Source organism: Pinus tabuliformis, chromosome 8 (genome assembly GCF_031772625.1).
Source record: "Pinus tabuliformis cultivar Carrire ecotype Pingquan chromosome 8, CPIR1, whole genome shotgun sequence".
Lineage (NCBI taxonomy): Eukaryota > Viridiplantae > Streptophyta > Pinopsida > Pinales > Pinaceae > Pinus > Pinus tabuliformis.
In genome coordinates this window covers 117148327-117163374 of record NC_142294.1, presented here as the reverse complement: position 1 = coordinate 117163374, position 15048 = coordinate 117148327, and the positions used below count along the sequence as shown (strand labels likewise).

Here is a 15048-nt window from a genome sequence, read left to right as displayed (position 1 = left end):
GAGATTCCCAGTGCCAGAAGAGTCAGTTGAGAGAGGTAAAGTTATTCCATAGGAGGTTGAGTAGGGGCTTGAGCAGAGCCTCAAGGAGGCAGTTTGATTCAACCATAGGATAGATCGATTCAGTAGCTTAGTGTTAGGAAAAATCTTCCAAAGGGCTAGTGCATGTTTCTCAGTGGCAGAGACAGTCAGCAAAGGTAGGGAGAAGTTATTCCAGGTAGTGTGAGTTTCAACGTGCGTAGTGCCTTCACAGAGGTTTATGCAAAGGCAGATTGGGAGTTGATTGTGAGGTTAGATTAGGCCAGAATTGCTTGTGGAGAGAGAGAGAGAGAGAGAGAGAGAAAATTGTCTCAAATATTTTCCGATGATTTCTTAGTAGAGGATTGCCAGTTTGGTATCCAGTTTATTGTACTCGTATTTTGTTGTTGAATAATAATAATAAAACCCTCATATGTTGCATCAGTTTTCCCACATTAGGTTTTTCCAGGGACATTTGTCCAAAAATAACGGTGTCAATTTTATTGTATGTATGCTCTATTTTCTCAGTTCTAGTTTTATTTCCGCAATGCATTTTAATTTTGGTGAAAATTGCAGTTGTGATTTTATTCATTGTTTGTCGTAGTAGCAAATAAACTAAACATAATAATATTCAGTTAAAATAACAATTTCTAGTAGTTGCAATAGATCGAAAATTTCACATGGTATCAGAGCAGAGTTAAACAAATCGAAGGCTCAGTGACGAGGGAAAAAAATTGCAGCGTCTTAGGGAGTCTCTAGGGAAAATTTCAAGATCTACGTAGAGACTAGCCAGGGGTGCGTATTAGCAGAGGCAGGGGTTTGATTTTCAGTTTGCAGGAAGCAGAAAATTCAAAAGGCCTCAGTTGCGGTAATTTGCAGGCAATGATGTTGCCAAAAAGTAGTTTTTGCGAGCAAATCAATAATTTCGTTGAGCAGATCTAGGCGCAGTTGGTTTGCAACAGGATTCAACAGTAGTAAATCAACATTGGGTGGAAGAGAAAAGCACACACAAACAGGAATTTCAAACTTTTCCTTGAGGGTTTCCAGATTCAAATTTCTAGAGGAAATATGAGATTTCCATAGAAGAAGGCAGTAGCAACAGACATATTTGCACATTCTAGAAGGGAGTGTGTGTAGCAGTGCAGGAAGCCAAGCAAGAAAGGGAGGAGATTCCTGTTTATTTTCCTAGATTTGAGCTTTGCATAAATGGCCTCAACAGGGCTTCGAGATCAAGATAGGCTAGATGAAGCCTTTAACTATTGTATCTGGAAAGCCAAAATGACTTTCATGCTAGATGAGCATGGTCTGAAGATGTATGCCAAAAGAGTTATAGCCATACCTATAGATCCATAGTAGCTAGAGAACTTCAATAAGGAGATGGCCAAGGTGAAGTGAATGATCCTCGATGGAGTTCAAGATCATATAGTCTCACATCTAGCTGGCAAGAATACTGCCAAAGAAATGTGAGATGCAGTGGCAACACTTTTTAGAATCCTTCCCAAAATCAGAAGATGTTTTTGAAATAGAACTTGAGGACCACCGAGATGCATAGGGTGAGGGAGTCACTCCTTATCTCACTAGAAACCAGAATTTCTAAGATGAGCTTGCAACAATTGAAGAGATATCTCTTGAGAGAGCTACTGCTTACAGCTCTCAACGGTTTAACCAAGGAAAGGGAAACTTTCATCGAATCCTATTACTTGACGAGGTCAACTACCTAGATGGGATCAATTGTCGGCCAATTTCACTCACGAACAAAGGAGACTTGCTCTGGTCGAGAGTAATATCAGCAGTAGCAATAGCAAAGAACCAAAGAGTGTGAAGGGCGAGAAGAATGTAGCCCTTGCATTGAAGGGGAAGGCAAAGAAAGGTCCTAGTCAGAAACAAAGCTCAATGGGAGAAGAAAAAAGGAAGAAACATTTGTCGAAGATCAAGTGCTTCAGAGGTGTTGAGTTTGGTCACTATAGTACCTAGTGTCCCAAGAAAAAGGAAAAGGAGGGAGAAGAAGGAATAGGCAGCAGCTTCAGCAGAGATCAATAATTTTTCCAACAGGTTGGAGGACAAATTCGCTTTGCTATCTTGAACTCTACTTCTTGGGCAAGATCGATGGAGGATAGCATCAGACAGATGTTTCTTCACGGATCATTACCCTCGCTACAGGGGCCCACAGTTTTTAGTAACATATGGATCAATGTCAGCATGGCCCAATCAGATCTTGAGGGGCAGAGCAGAGCTATTAGTCGTAAGTTATTGAGGAGTGCAAAGAGTTAATCAATAGATAATGCAGAAGCTAGTTGCAGTGAGAGACTCAGGAGATAGTTGCAGTGAGAGACTCAGGAGATAGTTGCAGAGCTAGTCCAGGGATACAATTGATTCAGAGTTTGGTTCTCAATTGCAGTAGTTGCAGCAGCAGCAACAGCATGAGATTAGTTGCGGTGCAAAGCAAAGTTGGCAGCAATGGAGGCACAAAGCAGTGCCAACACAACATAGATGCAAGGTGGTTGAGCTATAGAGTGGAAGATGAATTAGAGGATGCGCAGTGGCTTGGTGGGCAGTGGCAAACTATCACAATTGCTAGACATCGGCAACGTTAGAGAGAGGTTAAGGGTAAAAGACAGTAGAAAACTTTCCTCGCTAATAAGGAGTGTTAGTTTTTTAAAGCATCGGACAGGTGTTATGGTCTCGACATTGGTAAAAGGGGCTAAGAAACGCAAGATCTCCAAAACCCATAAAGGTTTTGGGAGAAAACACCTAGAGACAACTCAATTGAATTAATTGATCGATAATTAAAAATTGTCGAACTTAGAGAAATCGATTAATTAAAGGGAATTAATTGAGAAAATTGAGAATGCTTTAAAAAATTACATGGATTGAGTTTTAGATGATCTTAGCCATTGATGGGGATCTAATCATAGTCGTTGGTTCACTAACAAGAGATTATAAGAGCGGGACGATCGGGGTGGAGATAGACACATCGAGTGGGAGGTCTAGGCAAATCGAATTTCCCAGAGTGCAGAGATTTAGTTGGGGAGAGAATTTGAGCCAAAGATCAGTAGCAGAGATTGATGAGCAAGGGTGATCTGGTGGATATTTCTAGTGCTGGAAGAGTCCGCTGAGAGAGGTCAAGTTATTCGACGGGAGGTTGAACAAGGGCTTGTGCAGAGCCTCAAGGAGGGAGTTCAATTCAACTAGAGAGATCGATTTAGTAGTTGAGTGCCAGGAAAATTCTTCCAGAGGGCCAACAAATCTTTCTCAATCACAGAGACAAACATCAAAGGCATAGAGAATCTATTCTAGCTAGTGCAAGTTTCAGCGTGCGCATTGTCTGTGCAGAGGTAGATTGGGAGCTAATTATGAGGCTGGAATTGCTTATGGAGAGAGAGAGAAAATTCTCTCAAATATTTTGCTAGTGATTTCTTATGAGAGGATTGCCAATTTGCCATCCAATTTATTGTCCTCAAATTTTGTTGCTTAATAATAATAATAAAACCCTCATCTATTGCAATGGTTTTGCCACATTGGGTTTTCCCGGTGACATTTGTCCAAAAATAATGGTGTCAATTTTATTGTATGCTCTATTTTCTCAGTTCCAGTGTTATTTTTGCAGTGCATTTTAATTTTGGTGAAAATTGCAATTGTGATTTTATTTGTTGTTTGTCGTAATAGTAAATAAATTGCACAATAATATTCAGTTAGAAAAATAATTTCCAATTGCTGCAATAGATTGAAATTTTCACACTATGGGTATAAAATCAATTTTTTGTAGGGTTTATATTTCCCAAATAAATTTTATCATAGTGATTACTCTTTTCACTGCAACTTGTTTTAATTACAAATTTTCAGTTGTTTGCAAAGATACAACATGGTATCCTAACTATAATTCCTCTTTTAAGTAACTTGGTAATTAATCTTTTGCTTATTTATTCCCTCAGTTTTTTATTTCTTATTGTATTACAAGATCTTAATTAAATTTTGTTTTTATTGAACATTTGTAGGTATAATAAAACCCTAACAAATTTTGAAAAAACTTCCTTCAATAATATAACTTGGAGCTTTCCGAGCACTTTATGGATTTATGACTTCCTCTCTTCAGGGCAAGTGTCCTTACTCCTAGTTACTACTTTAAGTGTTCAAGAATTTTTCGTCAAAGACAAGATACTAGGGTTCTAATTTTTTGTATTTAATTTTGGTGAAAATTGCACTTGTGATTTTATTTGTTGTTTGTCATAAAAGTAAATAAATTGCACAATAATATTCAATTAGAAAATTAATTTCCAGTAGCTGCAATAGATTGAAATTTTCACATTGTGGATATAAAATCAATTTTTTGTACGGTTTATATTTCCCAAATAAATTTTATAATTTTCACATTGTAGATATAAAATCATTTTTTGTAGGGTTTATATTTCCCAAATAAATTTTATCACAATGATTACTCTTTTCACTGCAACTTGTTTTAATCACAAATTTTCATTTGTTTGCAGAGATACGACATGGTATCCTAAGTATAATTCCTCTTTTAAGTAACTTGGTAATTAATCTTTTACTTATTTAGTCCCTCAGTTTATGTATAATTCCTCTTTAAGTAACTTGGTAATTAATCTTTTACTTATTTATTCCCTCAGTTTTTTATTTCTTATTGTATTACCAGATCTTAATTAAATTTTGTTTTTATTGAAGATTCGTAGGTATAATAAAACCCTAACAAATTTTTATTCTTATTGTATTACCAGATCTTAATTAAATTTTGTTTTTAATGAACATTCGTAGGTATAATAAAACCCTAACAAATTTTGAAAAAACTTCCTTCGATAATATAACCAGAGCTTTCTGAGTGCTCTATGGATTTATGACTTCCTCTCTTCAAGGCAAGTATCCTTAGTCTAGTTACTACTCGCTTTATGGATTTATGACTTCCTCTCTTCAAGGCAAGTATCCTTACTCTAGTTACTACTCGCTTTATGGATTTATGACTTCCTCTCTTCAAGGCAAGTATCCTTACTCCTAGTTACTACTCGCTTTATGGATTTATGACTTCTATGACTTCCTATAATTCCTCTTTTAAGTAACTTGGTAATTAATCTTTTACTTATTTATTCCCTTAGTTTTTCATTTCTTATTGTATTACCACATCTTAATTAAATTTTGTTTTTATTGAACATTCGTAGGTATAATAAAACCCTAACAAATTTTGAAAAAAAATCCTTCGATAATGTAACCGAATCTTTCTTAGCGCTTTATGGATTTATGACTTGCTCTCTTTAAGGCAAGTATCCTTACTCGGCAAGTAGCCTTACTCCTAGTTACTACTCACTTTATGGATTTATGACTTCTATGACTTCCTCTCTTTAAGGCAAGTGTCCTTACTCTTAGTTATTTTTTCGTGAAAGACAAGAAACTAGGGTTCTAATTTTTTTGTATTTAGTTATTAGAATATTTTTCAGAATGCTTCTAGGGTTCTAATTTTTTTGTATTTAGTTATTAGAATATTTTTCAAAAAGCTTCCTAGAAAGAAGTTCATAACTTAAAGGCTTATATGCTTTACATGTAATCGTTAAACATGGGAAAAAATAAAGTAAAAATTGATTAAAAAACAAGAGTAAATAATATCAACAAGGATATAGGGAAGAAATCAATTTTAAAATTAAAAAATAAAAGAATAAATAAATAAAAAGTGAAATAATAATAATAATGTAACAAATATATTCACAATATAAAATATTAATAATAAGTTATATAATAAAGATTCATAATATAAAATAAAATTTAAATAAGTAAACAATTTCATAATATAAAATAAAATTTAAATAAGTAAACAATATTTCAAATGGGTTATAAGTTATATAATAAAGATTCATAATATAAAATAAAATTTAAATAAGTAAACAATTTCATAATATAAAATAAAATTTAAATAAGTAAACAATATTTCAAATGGGTTTATTTCTTGTGGTAAGGAGAAATGATTATTATCTTCCTCATTTAAGTTTATTTTCCTCGTGTTGAGCTCATATTAAGCTCATATTGTGTACGCTCATTTAAGTTTATTTTCCTCGTGTTGAGCTCATATTAAGCTCATATTGTGTACGCTCATATTTTGTACAATATTGTGTACATTCATATTAAGCTCATATTTTGTACATTATTGTAACGGTTTTGAAACTTGTTTTTGTACATTTCTTAAGAGAATATTTTACCTCTTAAAAAAATTAAGACAATTAAGTTAATAATAAATCAATTATAAAAAATAAAATTAAAAATCCATAAAAAACACCAACAAACATAAATCTCGAAAATCTAAAATGACAAGCATAATGTTTCTATAAGAGACTTACCCCACACAAAAAAACTTACTTGGGATGCCATTTCAATGGTTTTGAGTAATTGGGAGTCACACCTTGCTAAGATAAAGGCCATCATACTTGTAATACAGTGGTTGGCCTTCATGACTTCGCTTCCCTATCACGCCTTTCAAAGAAGTGGTCAAATCTGGTTAACACCGTAGTCTGTTTAATGCAACTATCATGCTTTGATTTCTTGGAACATTATCCTGAAGTCCAGGACGAGTACGATTGATAATAATAGCTGTCTTGTGCTCCTTAACTGACTTGTATGGGCCTCCTAGTGTCTCGTCAATATGGGCAAGGCCAAAATAACTAGGACTGCAACAGACCCTTTTGCAATTGAGTCTCAAGGTCCTTTAACTAATTTTAGGAGACACGGGGAAAAATCGTTCTGATACACTTCTTGCTGGAATCTATCAATCTTCACAGAAGTCCCACGAACATATGGGAGCGAAACTTTATGCCCAGCCTTGGTTTCACTACCTTGCTCAGACCCCAAGAGTTTTCCGAGCCTTCCAAAAGGTCTTTTTAACGTGCCATTCCTCTTACCCCTATTCAAACATCAGGCGTTGTTTCCCTTGGTTTAAATGCTCATTACCTAAGATTCTTACGACGAGTTGCAAGGGTCTTGATTATCTGGAACGGGTACTAATGGAAATCTGCATGAAAGCGTTACACTGTATGGGTTTTCATATGGTATCCTTGATAGGTTAAACAACCATCTGATTTCTTGGAGATAAGAACATCTAAAAATGGAAGGAATTGTTGTACTCTAATTTCATAGGAAATGGAATATGATCTGACTGGCCATTCAAATACTCAACAAATTTGCTGAGGTCATCTAGCCTAAAAATCAAGGTTAAGGGTAGGGGATTCAAGGGCCTTGCCCTCAAAATGTACCAGGAAAAGATTTGCCGTCTTGAAAATTAAAAAAAATGTTGATCTAAGACAAATCTCAATTAATTTGGTTGTCTCAAATTCTGTTAAGTGTTCAATCCTAAAATCCAATATGCCTTAGAAGATAAGCATATTAAAATCAATGACAAAATGGCATATTTTTACACGAGAACTCCCGTAAGTTTAAAAGACCAAAGCAAGCTCGTTTGATCTCCATACCAGTTTTAACAAAATATAGAACGTTATAAATAAAGAATCCAACCATGTTAAAGCCAGGAAGAAATCCTGGCAGAGAGAATGGTGCCAATATGCTAGGCGAAGTTACCACCAAGCATGTATTACAACCAAGCTACCACGAAACTGATATTGGATCTCAACCAACAGAAAATAGACACATGGTAAACAGGAGTAATGAATGGATGTTGAACATGGCAAACAACAAGAGTTGATTGCAATTGGTAGTTATGTTGACACTTGGAAAGTAGTTCTGCTTTTCATTATGAAATTATGAAAATATAAACAAACGATGGGTAACCTTAAGTGGTTGTGTTGTAAATTACAGGCAGGAAGTCTTCGAGTCAACTCCACGGACTGGCTGCATCTGTGTTATTATGGACCTCAATCGATATCCCTGCTGGGTTAGGTGTACTAAATCTATGCTGCCCGCTTTACACTGGGTAAGCATCCTCAGAAAGAGTGAAGTATCCAGAGGCTTCCCAGGGATATTTTCCATGAAAATAGAAATAAACAAAAAAAGGATATGGTTGAGAACTGACTCTTGTAGTTAGTGGCTATCCAAAAGTAATATATAACATCAATCAACCTCTGAATAAGAGAGAAGATGATTGGTCTACAATTCCGTGTTGGTGTTTGTTTGTGATGCCATTCTTTTAAATAGTTATTCTTTCATTCCCTTCACTTATTCTTGTAAGATTGGAATACAAACTATAGTTAACAACAACATAACAATACCCTTAACAATCGAGCACGCGTATAAGAATGCTTCATCGTTTCGAATGTAACATGCCTCTCCCATTTGTCTTTACATGATATTGAGAAACAAAATTGCCATCTGCTTTAGATAAATGCTGTGAAAACTCGCATGGAGCTCTTCAAGAAATAAATGTATATAAAAAGCGTAAGTATTGAGACTTTCAGTCAATTAATATAATTGAACTTGTTTAAAAATAAATAATCTGGATTCTGAACCATGCCTTAGAGAAAGCCTACAAGTGCTATCCTCCCCCAATCTCTCCTGTGGTTAATAGAGGCCTAAAAATTTCCACCAGAAAATTCCAACAACGGACCATATTATAGCATTGATTATAGCACCAATAAATCCCATTTTGAAAACATCCGGTAGTTCAACAAATCCCGCTGCAAACAACATAAAATATTTGTATCAGTACAGACAAGAAAATAATGAGAGAATTGTAAATTGTTGAGTAAAAGAAAGGGAAAAGAGAGAAGTATAAGAGGACACTTTTATATAAAAGGACTAAAAGGAACATTACCTCCATAGTAGACAGCTGCCTGACCACTGCTGTAGTGTGTAAGAGCCCCAAAGAGATTTGTGTTATAAGCCAAAGCAAGTGCTGCAAGAACCCCAGGCACCCCAGCTGCTAAATGCATAGCTAGAAAGGCAGAATACAAAGCTCCAACATGCCCTGTCTGGCTTGCAAACAGATAATGTATCAAGAAGTACGATGCCTGAAGGATGCCAAATGCTGCTGGCCAGCTTAAGGAGAATGATGCAAGAGATTTAGCAACACAACCTGACATCCACTGCACAATGCCGAGGTTTGTGAGCTGGCTCGCCATGCCTACAAGAACTGCAAACCATGCTAGAGTGTCCCAAGCAGACTTCTCACTCAAACAGTCATCCCAATCCAAAACACCCAAAAGTAATAGAATAGAGAGACCAAGCATTGCTGCCACAACGCTTGCAATCCCAAGTGCATCCCTGCAAAATATGATAATTTATTAGCACTCAGACGGGCGCACAGCTTTCCAAGGGCATAACAACTAGTGTGTTGCATTGCATTATTTGGAACATGCATTACATCCAAAATTATCTACTCGCCAAGGAGAACAAAAACCCGGCAGCCAGCATTAGATTAGGAAGATGGAAGAAACCCAGTTGCCAACAGGCGAGGTTGAGCCAAGTTCCCCATCATAGCCCATGTTTCAGAAAAAATTTATCTTCAATGGTTTTGGAGATTCTAATTTTGACCAATTTCCTAATTGTTTGACCAAGGAGTAGATCCTGGAATTGGAGTTTTTTTTGTAGAGTATTCTACACTAGTGTGAGTGGGATAGTTCCACCGCCAACTTCTCACTCATTCTTAGTCCTCAAAATGGAGTTGACTTAAAGAGGGTTGTGATCGCAATCCAACGGATCAGTAAGTTTTAGAGCAAATGTAAAGTCTCTCATCTCAACTATTTCATTTATAAAAATTCTTAAAAAACTCTCCTCCTTTTCCAATGTTTTTATTTCTGTTTTATTTATACTAGTTTGCTATAATTTCCATATCATTTTAGCTAGTAAAGCCTTAGAGAGAAAGTTCATAAATTTAAATCTTCACCAAGGAATAGATATATTTGGTTTTTCTTGAGTTACTTTGCATATTTTACATCAGCATATTTAGTTTTAACTTTTATGTATGCAAATCTACAAATACATATTGTTCTAAATTTCCAGATTGCAGATTTCACCAAAAAGGTACTTTGCAAGTCTCCAAATACCAAGTAAGTATCTTATTGCACCTTGTTGTAGCTCAAATTAATTTATATTGATTATTTTTTGCATCTAAAACTAAATTTCAAGTAATTTCTGTCCTAAAATTCATTATTAACAGCTGAAATAACTGTTTGGCTTATTTACCCAATGGGTTTTGACCCCAGGACCTCCAAAAGAGAATTTCTAGCTAGCTAGAAATTTAATTTTATTGTTGTACAAGACTTAAATTCGCCTTAACGGGCCAAATTTTAGTTTTTCAAAATTCCCACTCTTAGATCTGACATCCAGGAGTGTTCTTGCACTTTTGGGCAACAATTCAGGGGTTTTGCTTGCTGATTTCTGCATTTTTGCACAAATTACAGACTTGTCAAAAAAGGGCAACAAGCAAATTTTATGAGGAAACTCCCCTAACTAATCATTTAAACTCGGAAATATTTATATATTTGGTTAAGATATTTTAGATAGAACAAAATCCATTACTCATACGCTATATTTAACAAGTATTTTGAGTCTCAACTTGCTAATAGGAGTTATATATGTGAATTTACAAACCTGTTAAAACAGGGCAGCAAGCATTCCTATTCAAAAACTTGTCTAACTAGGTATTCATTTATAGAATAAACATTTTTTTCTGGTAAGCATAGTTTTGGTACACTAATTTCCATCATTTAATTTCTCAGTTCTATTGATTTTCAGTGTACTTGTGCGCTAGTTTAGCTAATATTGTGTTGTAAATTTATATATCAAGCTTGTTATTGCTTGAAATGTACACCTAAGGCGCAACGCTCAGAATAGGGGCTGGCACTCTAATCCCTATTCTGAGCGTTGCACCTAAGGTGCAACGCTCAGAATAGGGGCTGTCACTCTAATCCCTATTCTGAGCGTTGCACCTTAGGCGTACACTTTAGGCAACAACAAAGCCAACAAGACAACAAGTACAAAATCCCTACCCATCCAGTCCTAAAGGAAGAGCTGACAAAGAGAGGCTTGCCATCGTGACCCTGCCTACAGCACTTGAATATTGGCATTATTCTTTGTATTCTTCGCCTTCATTTCTTTTCCTAGTTGAAAAAATCATTTCAATTCCTAGGGTTATTTGTGACATCACCTTGCTTCGTATTGTCTAAACTTTTAACCCTAGTGATCTGTAGGGGAGCCCCACTAGAAGTTGGAGAAGAGTTGGCCTAAAGAGGTAAGGTAGGCTGTTGAGGTGACGGTGGGTGATCTATCCAGTATCCACTCAGATTATGGCGTGGTTTGGAGCTTTTTCCATTTTAACGCACAATTCATAAAGAAAACATTGACCTAACTATCCTTAACATAAGTGAGGTAACTTGGTTATATGTCCTCATCTAGTTAGACATTTAAAGGTGAGTTTTATGAGAAGTATTATTGTGCCCCAAACATTAGGTATGGTCCGCTATAGTAGGAAGATACAAAAATAAACTAAATTTCTTGAGAATATTCTTTTAATGAATTCCCATGGAACATTGTCCCAAATGATTGTTGATTTCACTTGATCTTGAGAGGATTTGTCAGCTGGTGTTATCACAGCAGCGGAGGCCCCTTGGGAGTTGAACTTCATTCCATTCAGCAACACTCCAAGAGGTCATTATACACAATCCAAAGAGCAGTTTTGACCTTCATGATGCAGTGTTGCCCCTCCAAAGATGAGTGTTGGACTATGAGATGGTTCCACATGGTACTTTCCTTTTGTGAGTACCCCCAGATGATGAAACCCTCATCCACTGAAGGCTTGGTGTTGAATTTATTAATGATGTGCCTAGATGGACCCAAGACGCCCCCAAGTTGCCCTTGACACTGTTTGATAGGGTTGCTTGTTTTGGAGCCTGGATGATGACGGTTATCCTTGAGATGATAAGGGTGGCTTACGCACAACTGATGAACCCCAATGCTTGAGCATGATGATGCCATGTCACCCCCTTTGCCCTTAAAAGGGTGACGTCGGGCACCTTGGTGATGATGTCATGGTTTTTGAGGCACTTTTGGAGGCATCCCATGGAATTTGAGATATTTCTTGGAGTATGGAGCACTCATTGACCTATTAGTCATTTTCTTGTGGCATTTAGAGCACTTATGGAGGATGATATTATAGTGGAAGTGTTAATTTTAGGTATGTTCTATGCTTAGAGCAATTTATTTTAATTTTCATAGTTAGCTCAATAGCTTTTCTAGATTAGCAATCACATCAGCATTAAAGTAAATTGCAGATAGAACATAAACATAAATCGCAGAAGACAAGCCAAGACAAGAGGACACAAGATGTGGGTCTAGCCATGGACAAACCCCAATGTGGGGAAACCCTTGATCAATTCTTATATGTTCTTCAATAGTTCAGCACAGAGAGAGAGAGAGAAAGATAGTACATTTACAACAAAAGTCAACACTTTGACTTATCTAGATAATAGCATAGATCATCTCTAAGAAGATGATACATGAGATCAATTGAACACATGTTGCTTCAACTGATTCTCCAAGGTGTCCAAGGTGACTCCTTCACCTATCATCGTGCTGCATCTCATCATCATGCTACACCTCACCGTGTTGCACCATGTTGCACCCATCATCACAATGTTGGACCTCGTGACTGTTGCACCTAATGCCGCACTGTTGTCCCATGTGCCATGGTTGAACCATGTTGTCATACAGCATGTCTCAGGTGCTTGCCACAGCTATCCATGTTGTCCATGCTTGCCATACTGCACCATGCTTGCCATGCTGTCCAAGCTTGCCATGTTGCACCATGTTGTTCATGCTTGTCCCATTGTGCCACTACTGCACAATGACATGGAAGTCCCATCATTGTTCTGTCTCATCATGTTGTTGTCCCATTGAACATTGTGGCACAATATCATTGTTGCTAGTATTGTTGTCCCATCACGGCTTGTTATCTCAATATACTTACAGCAACCCAGCATTGTTGTTGTCCCTACAGCAACATAACATACTTACGCTGCTCCAAATATGTATGTACCATTGCCTAGCTGTCCTAGTTGTACTGTTGCGCTGTTGTACCTAACAGTGTTGCCCAAAATACTGTTGTTTTGGGCATATGGCAGCCTTGCTATCTTGTTGTCCATGCAGCATGGTTCCACCACGCTCCATTGCCTAGTTGTCCACAACACTGTTGTTTCAATGCTACCTTCACTACTGCTTGTGTGGTGACTGGTTAGGGCATCTGGCAGCGCTTACACACCCAGCCAAACAGCCCCTAAAATCTGCCCAAATTTTCCCTTAATTAATGCAATTGTCCTCCAAGGGAAGGTTGTCCCCTTCGCTATAATTTTGGGCAGCCTTCTAGCCCTTAATAATGGCTTTGCCCTCCTCTCATTACAGTGGCATCCTACAGCCCTTAGAACAGGCCTGCGGCAGCCTTTCTAGAGGACTATTCCACCCTCTACAAGCCCTCAAACAACTCCCTTTCTCCTTGGCCTTCTAGCAAGATACTCGGCCTCCTTTCATCCCTTCAGTCTTCCTAAAATGGCTTCAGAACAGCCCTATTTCACCCATGCTGAATTGCCTCTTCTTGCTGCGGCCCTAAGCTTCAAACTTCGGCCTTTCTCCCTACTAGAGCACCCAAACAGCCTCTCTTTCCCACGCTGTCTAGGGCAGCCTCTTTCTTGGCTACATAGAGGCCAGCGGATAGGCTAGGGCTTCTTCTTGATAGCGTAGATACTAGGGTTCTCCTTGTAGCGTTAGGGCTTCTCACTTGACTGCGTCCTCTAGATTAGGGCTTCTCACTTGACTGCGTCCTCTAGATTAGGGCAGCGTTCTTCTTCTTGACTGTTGCTAGGGCAGCCTCAATCCTCCAACGTCTAGGGCTTCCACTCCTAGATTTCCATTCCACTAAAACCCAAGACAAGTGGACAGAAATCAAGATAGAAGTGTGTGAAGAAATGACTATCAAGTCATCTCCTTTTATACTAAAACGTTGAGCACATGTGGGTATATTTGGTTGTTGGCCGACCTTGAAGAATTGTCTTATAACACAAATAAATTCATAACTCCATGAATACTTATCGGAATCAGATGATCTTTAGATCAATCCTACACCTCTCAATGAGAGGGATCATAGAAAAATATCAGCTGCCATAAATAAGATGACCCACATGGAGTTTGGCCCTAGTTTCCAATTTTAACACTCCCTCTCAACTAGGGAGAACTCCATCCGTTGATTGATATGTCCGACTGTACTATCTCTGCCAGCAGTGCCATGCACTGCTCTGCTGAGCTCTGTTTTGCTCTGCTCTGTTGAACCATGAAGAAGAAGAATTAATAGAGAATGTCTCATACCATTCTCTATTGACCCAAAGTCAGTTTCATTAATCCTAAATCAATATCACAAGAGAGTGTCTCAAACCACTCATACTGATCCCAGATCAGTTACATTGATCCCAGATCAATGGAGGTCATCCTAGCATAGGGAGTACAGTAGATACAACGATGCATCCATCGATAGTACTACTATGGTCCTTAACCCCATTTCCCTGCTCATTGGCCAAATGAGAGGTACTTCCCATGAGTCCCAGACTACATGGGTAGGATGCCTCGACAGGAGAACCATTCATCATGTCCCTAAGTTGCCTCGAGGTATCACAGGGGAAGGTTGAGCCATTCACCCTATACAGCACACCATTAGGGGAGGGTGAGTCGCCCTATGGTCGCGTGTTGCTCCAGTAGTACCCCAAGCCCCCCGGAGCTCCCAGAGCTCAATGCATGCAACATGCAAAACCCTCATAAGAAGGTCTCTCAACGAATCCAACTCGTTCGGGAAAGTCACAAATTTGACCTTTCCCCAGGGCTTTGACAGAATGTTTATGACCTGTACATCAGTCTCAATGCGATAGAGCCTCCTCGCTCATCGACGTACCATATCCCAGATAAGGTAGTATCTGATGTCTATATACTGGAGCAATCATAGAATACGGGATTCCTCAACAATCGAATCCCCCCATGGTTGACACAGAAGATCACGGTGGTATCCATCATGTGTACAAACAGCTCACTGAAGAGCTCCCGCAACCAGGCAGC

The 15048-nt window shown here is 37.8% G+C and overlaps 1 protein-coding gene across 1 annotated transcript in view; it reads right to left on the bottom strand.

Moving 5' to 3' along the window:
* Positions 1-8248: 8248 nt before the first annotated feature.
* The window catches only part of LOC149234401 (dicarboxylate transporter 2.1, chloroplastic-like), a 39969-nt gene continuing 33169 nt past the window's right edge, over positions 8249-15048 (bottom strand). The window contains exons 3-4 of the mRNA XM_089371834.1: positions 8771-9219; positions 8249-8633 (exon numbers count right to left, since the gene is read on the bottom strand). Coding sequence (XP_089227960.1) covers positions 8518-8633; positions 8771-9219 — 565 coding nt within the window. The 3' untranslated portion in view covers positions 8249-8517. The remainder of the gene's footprint in view (positions 8634-8770; positions 9220-15048) is intronic.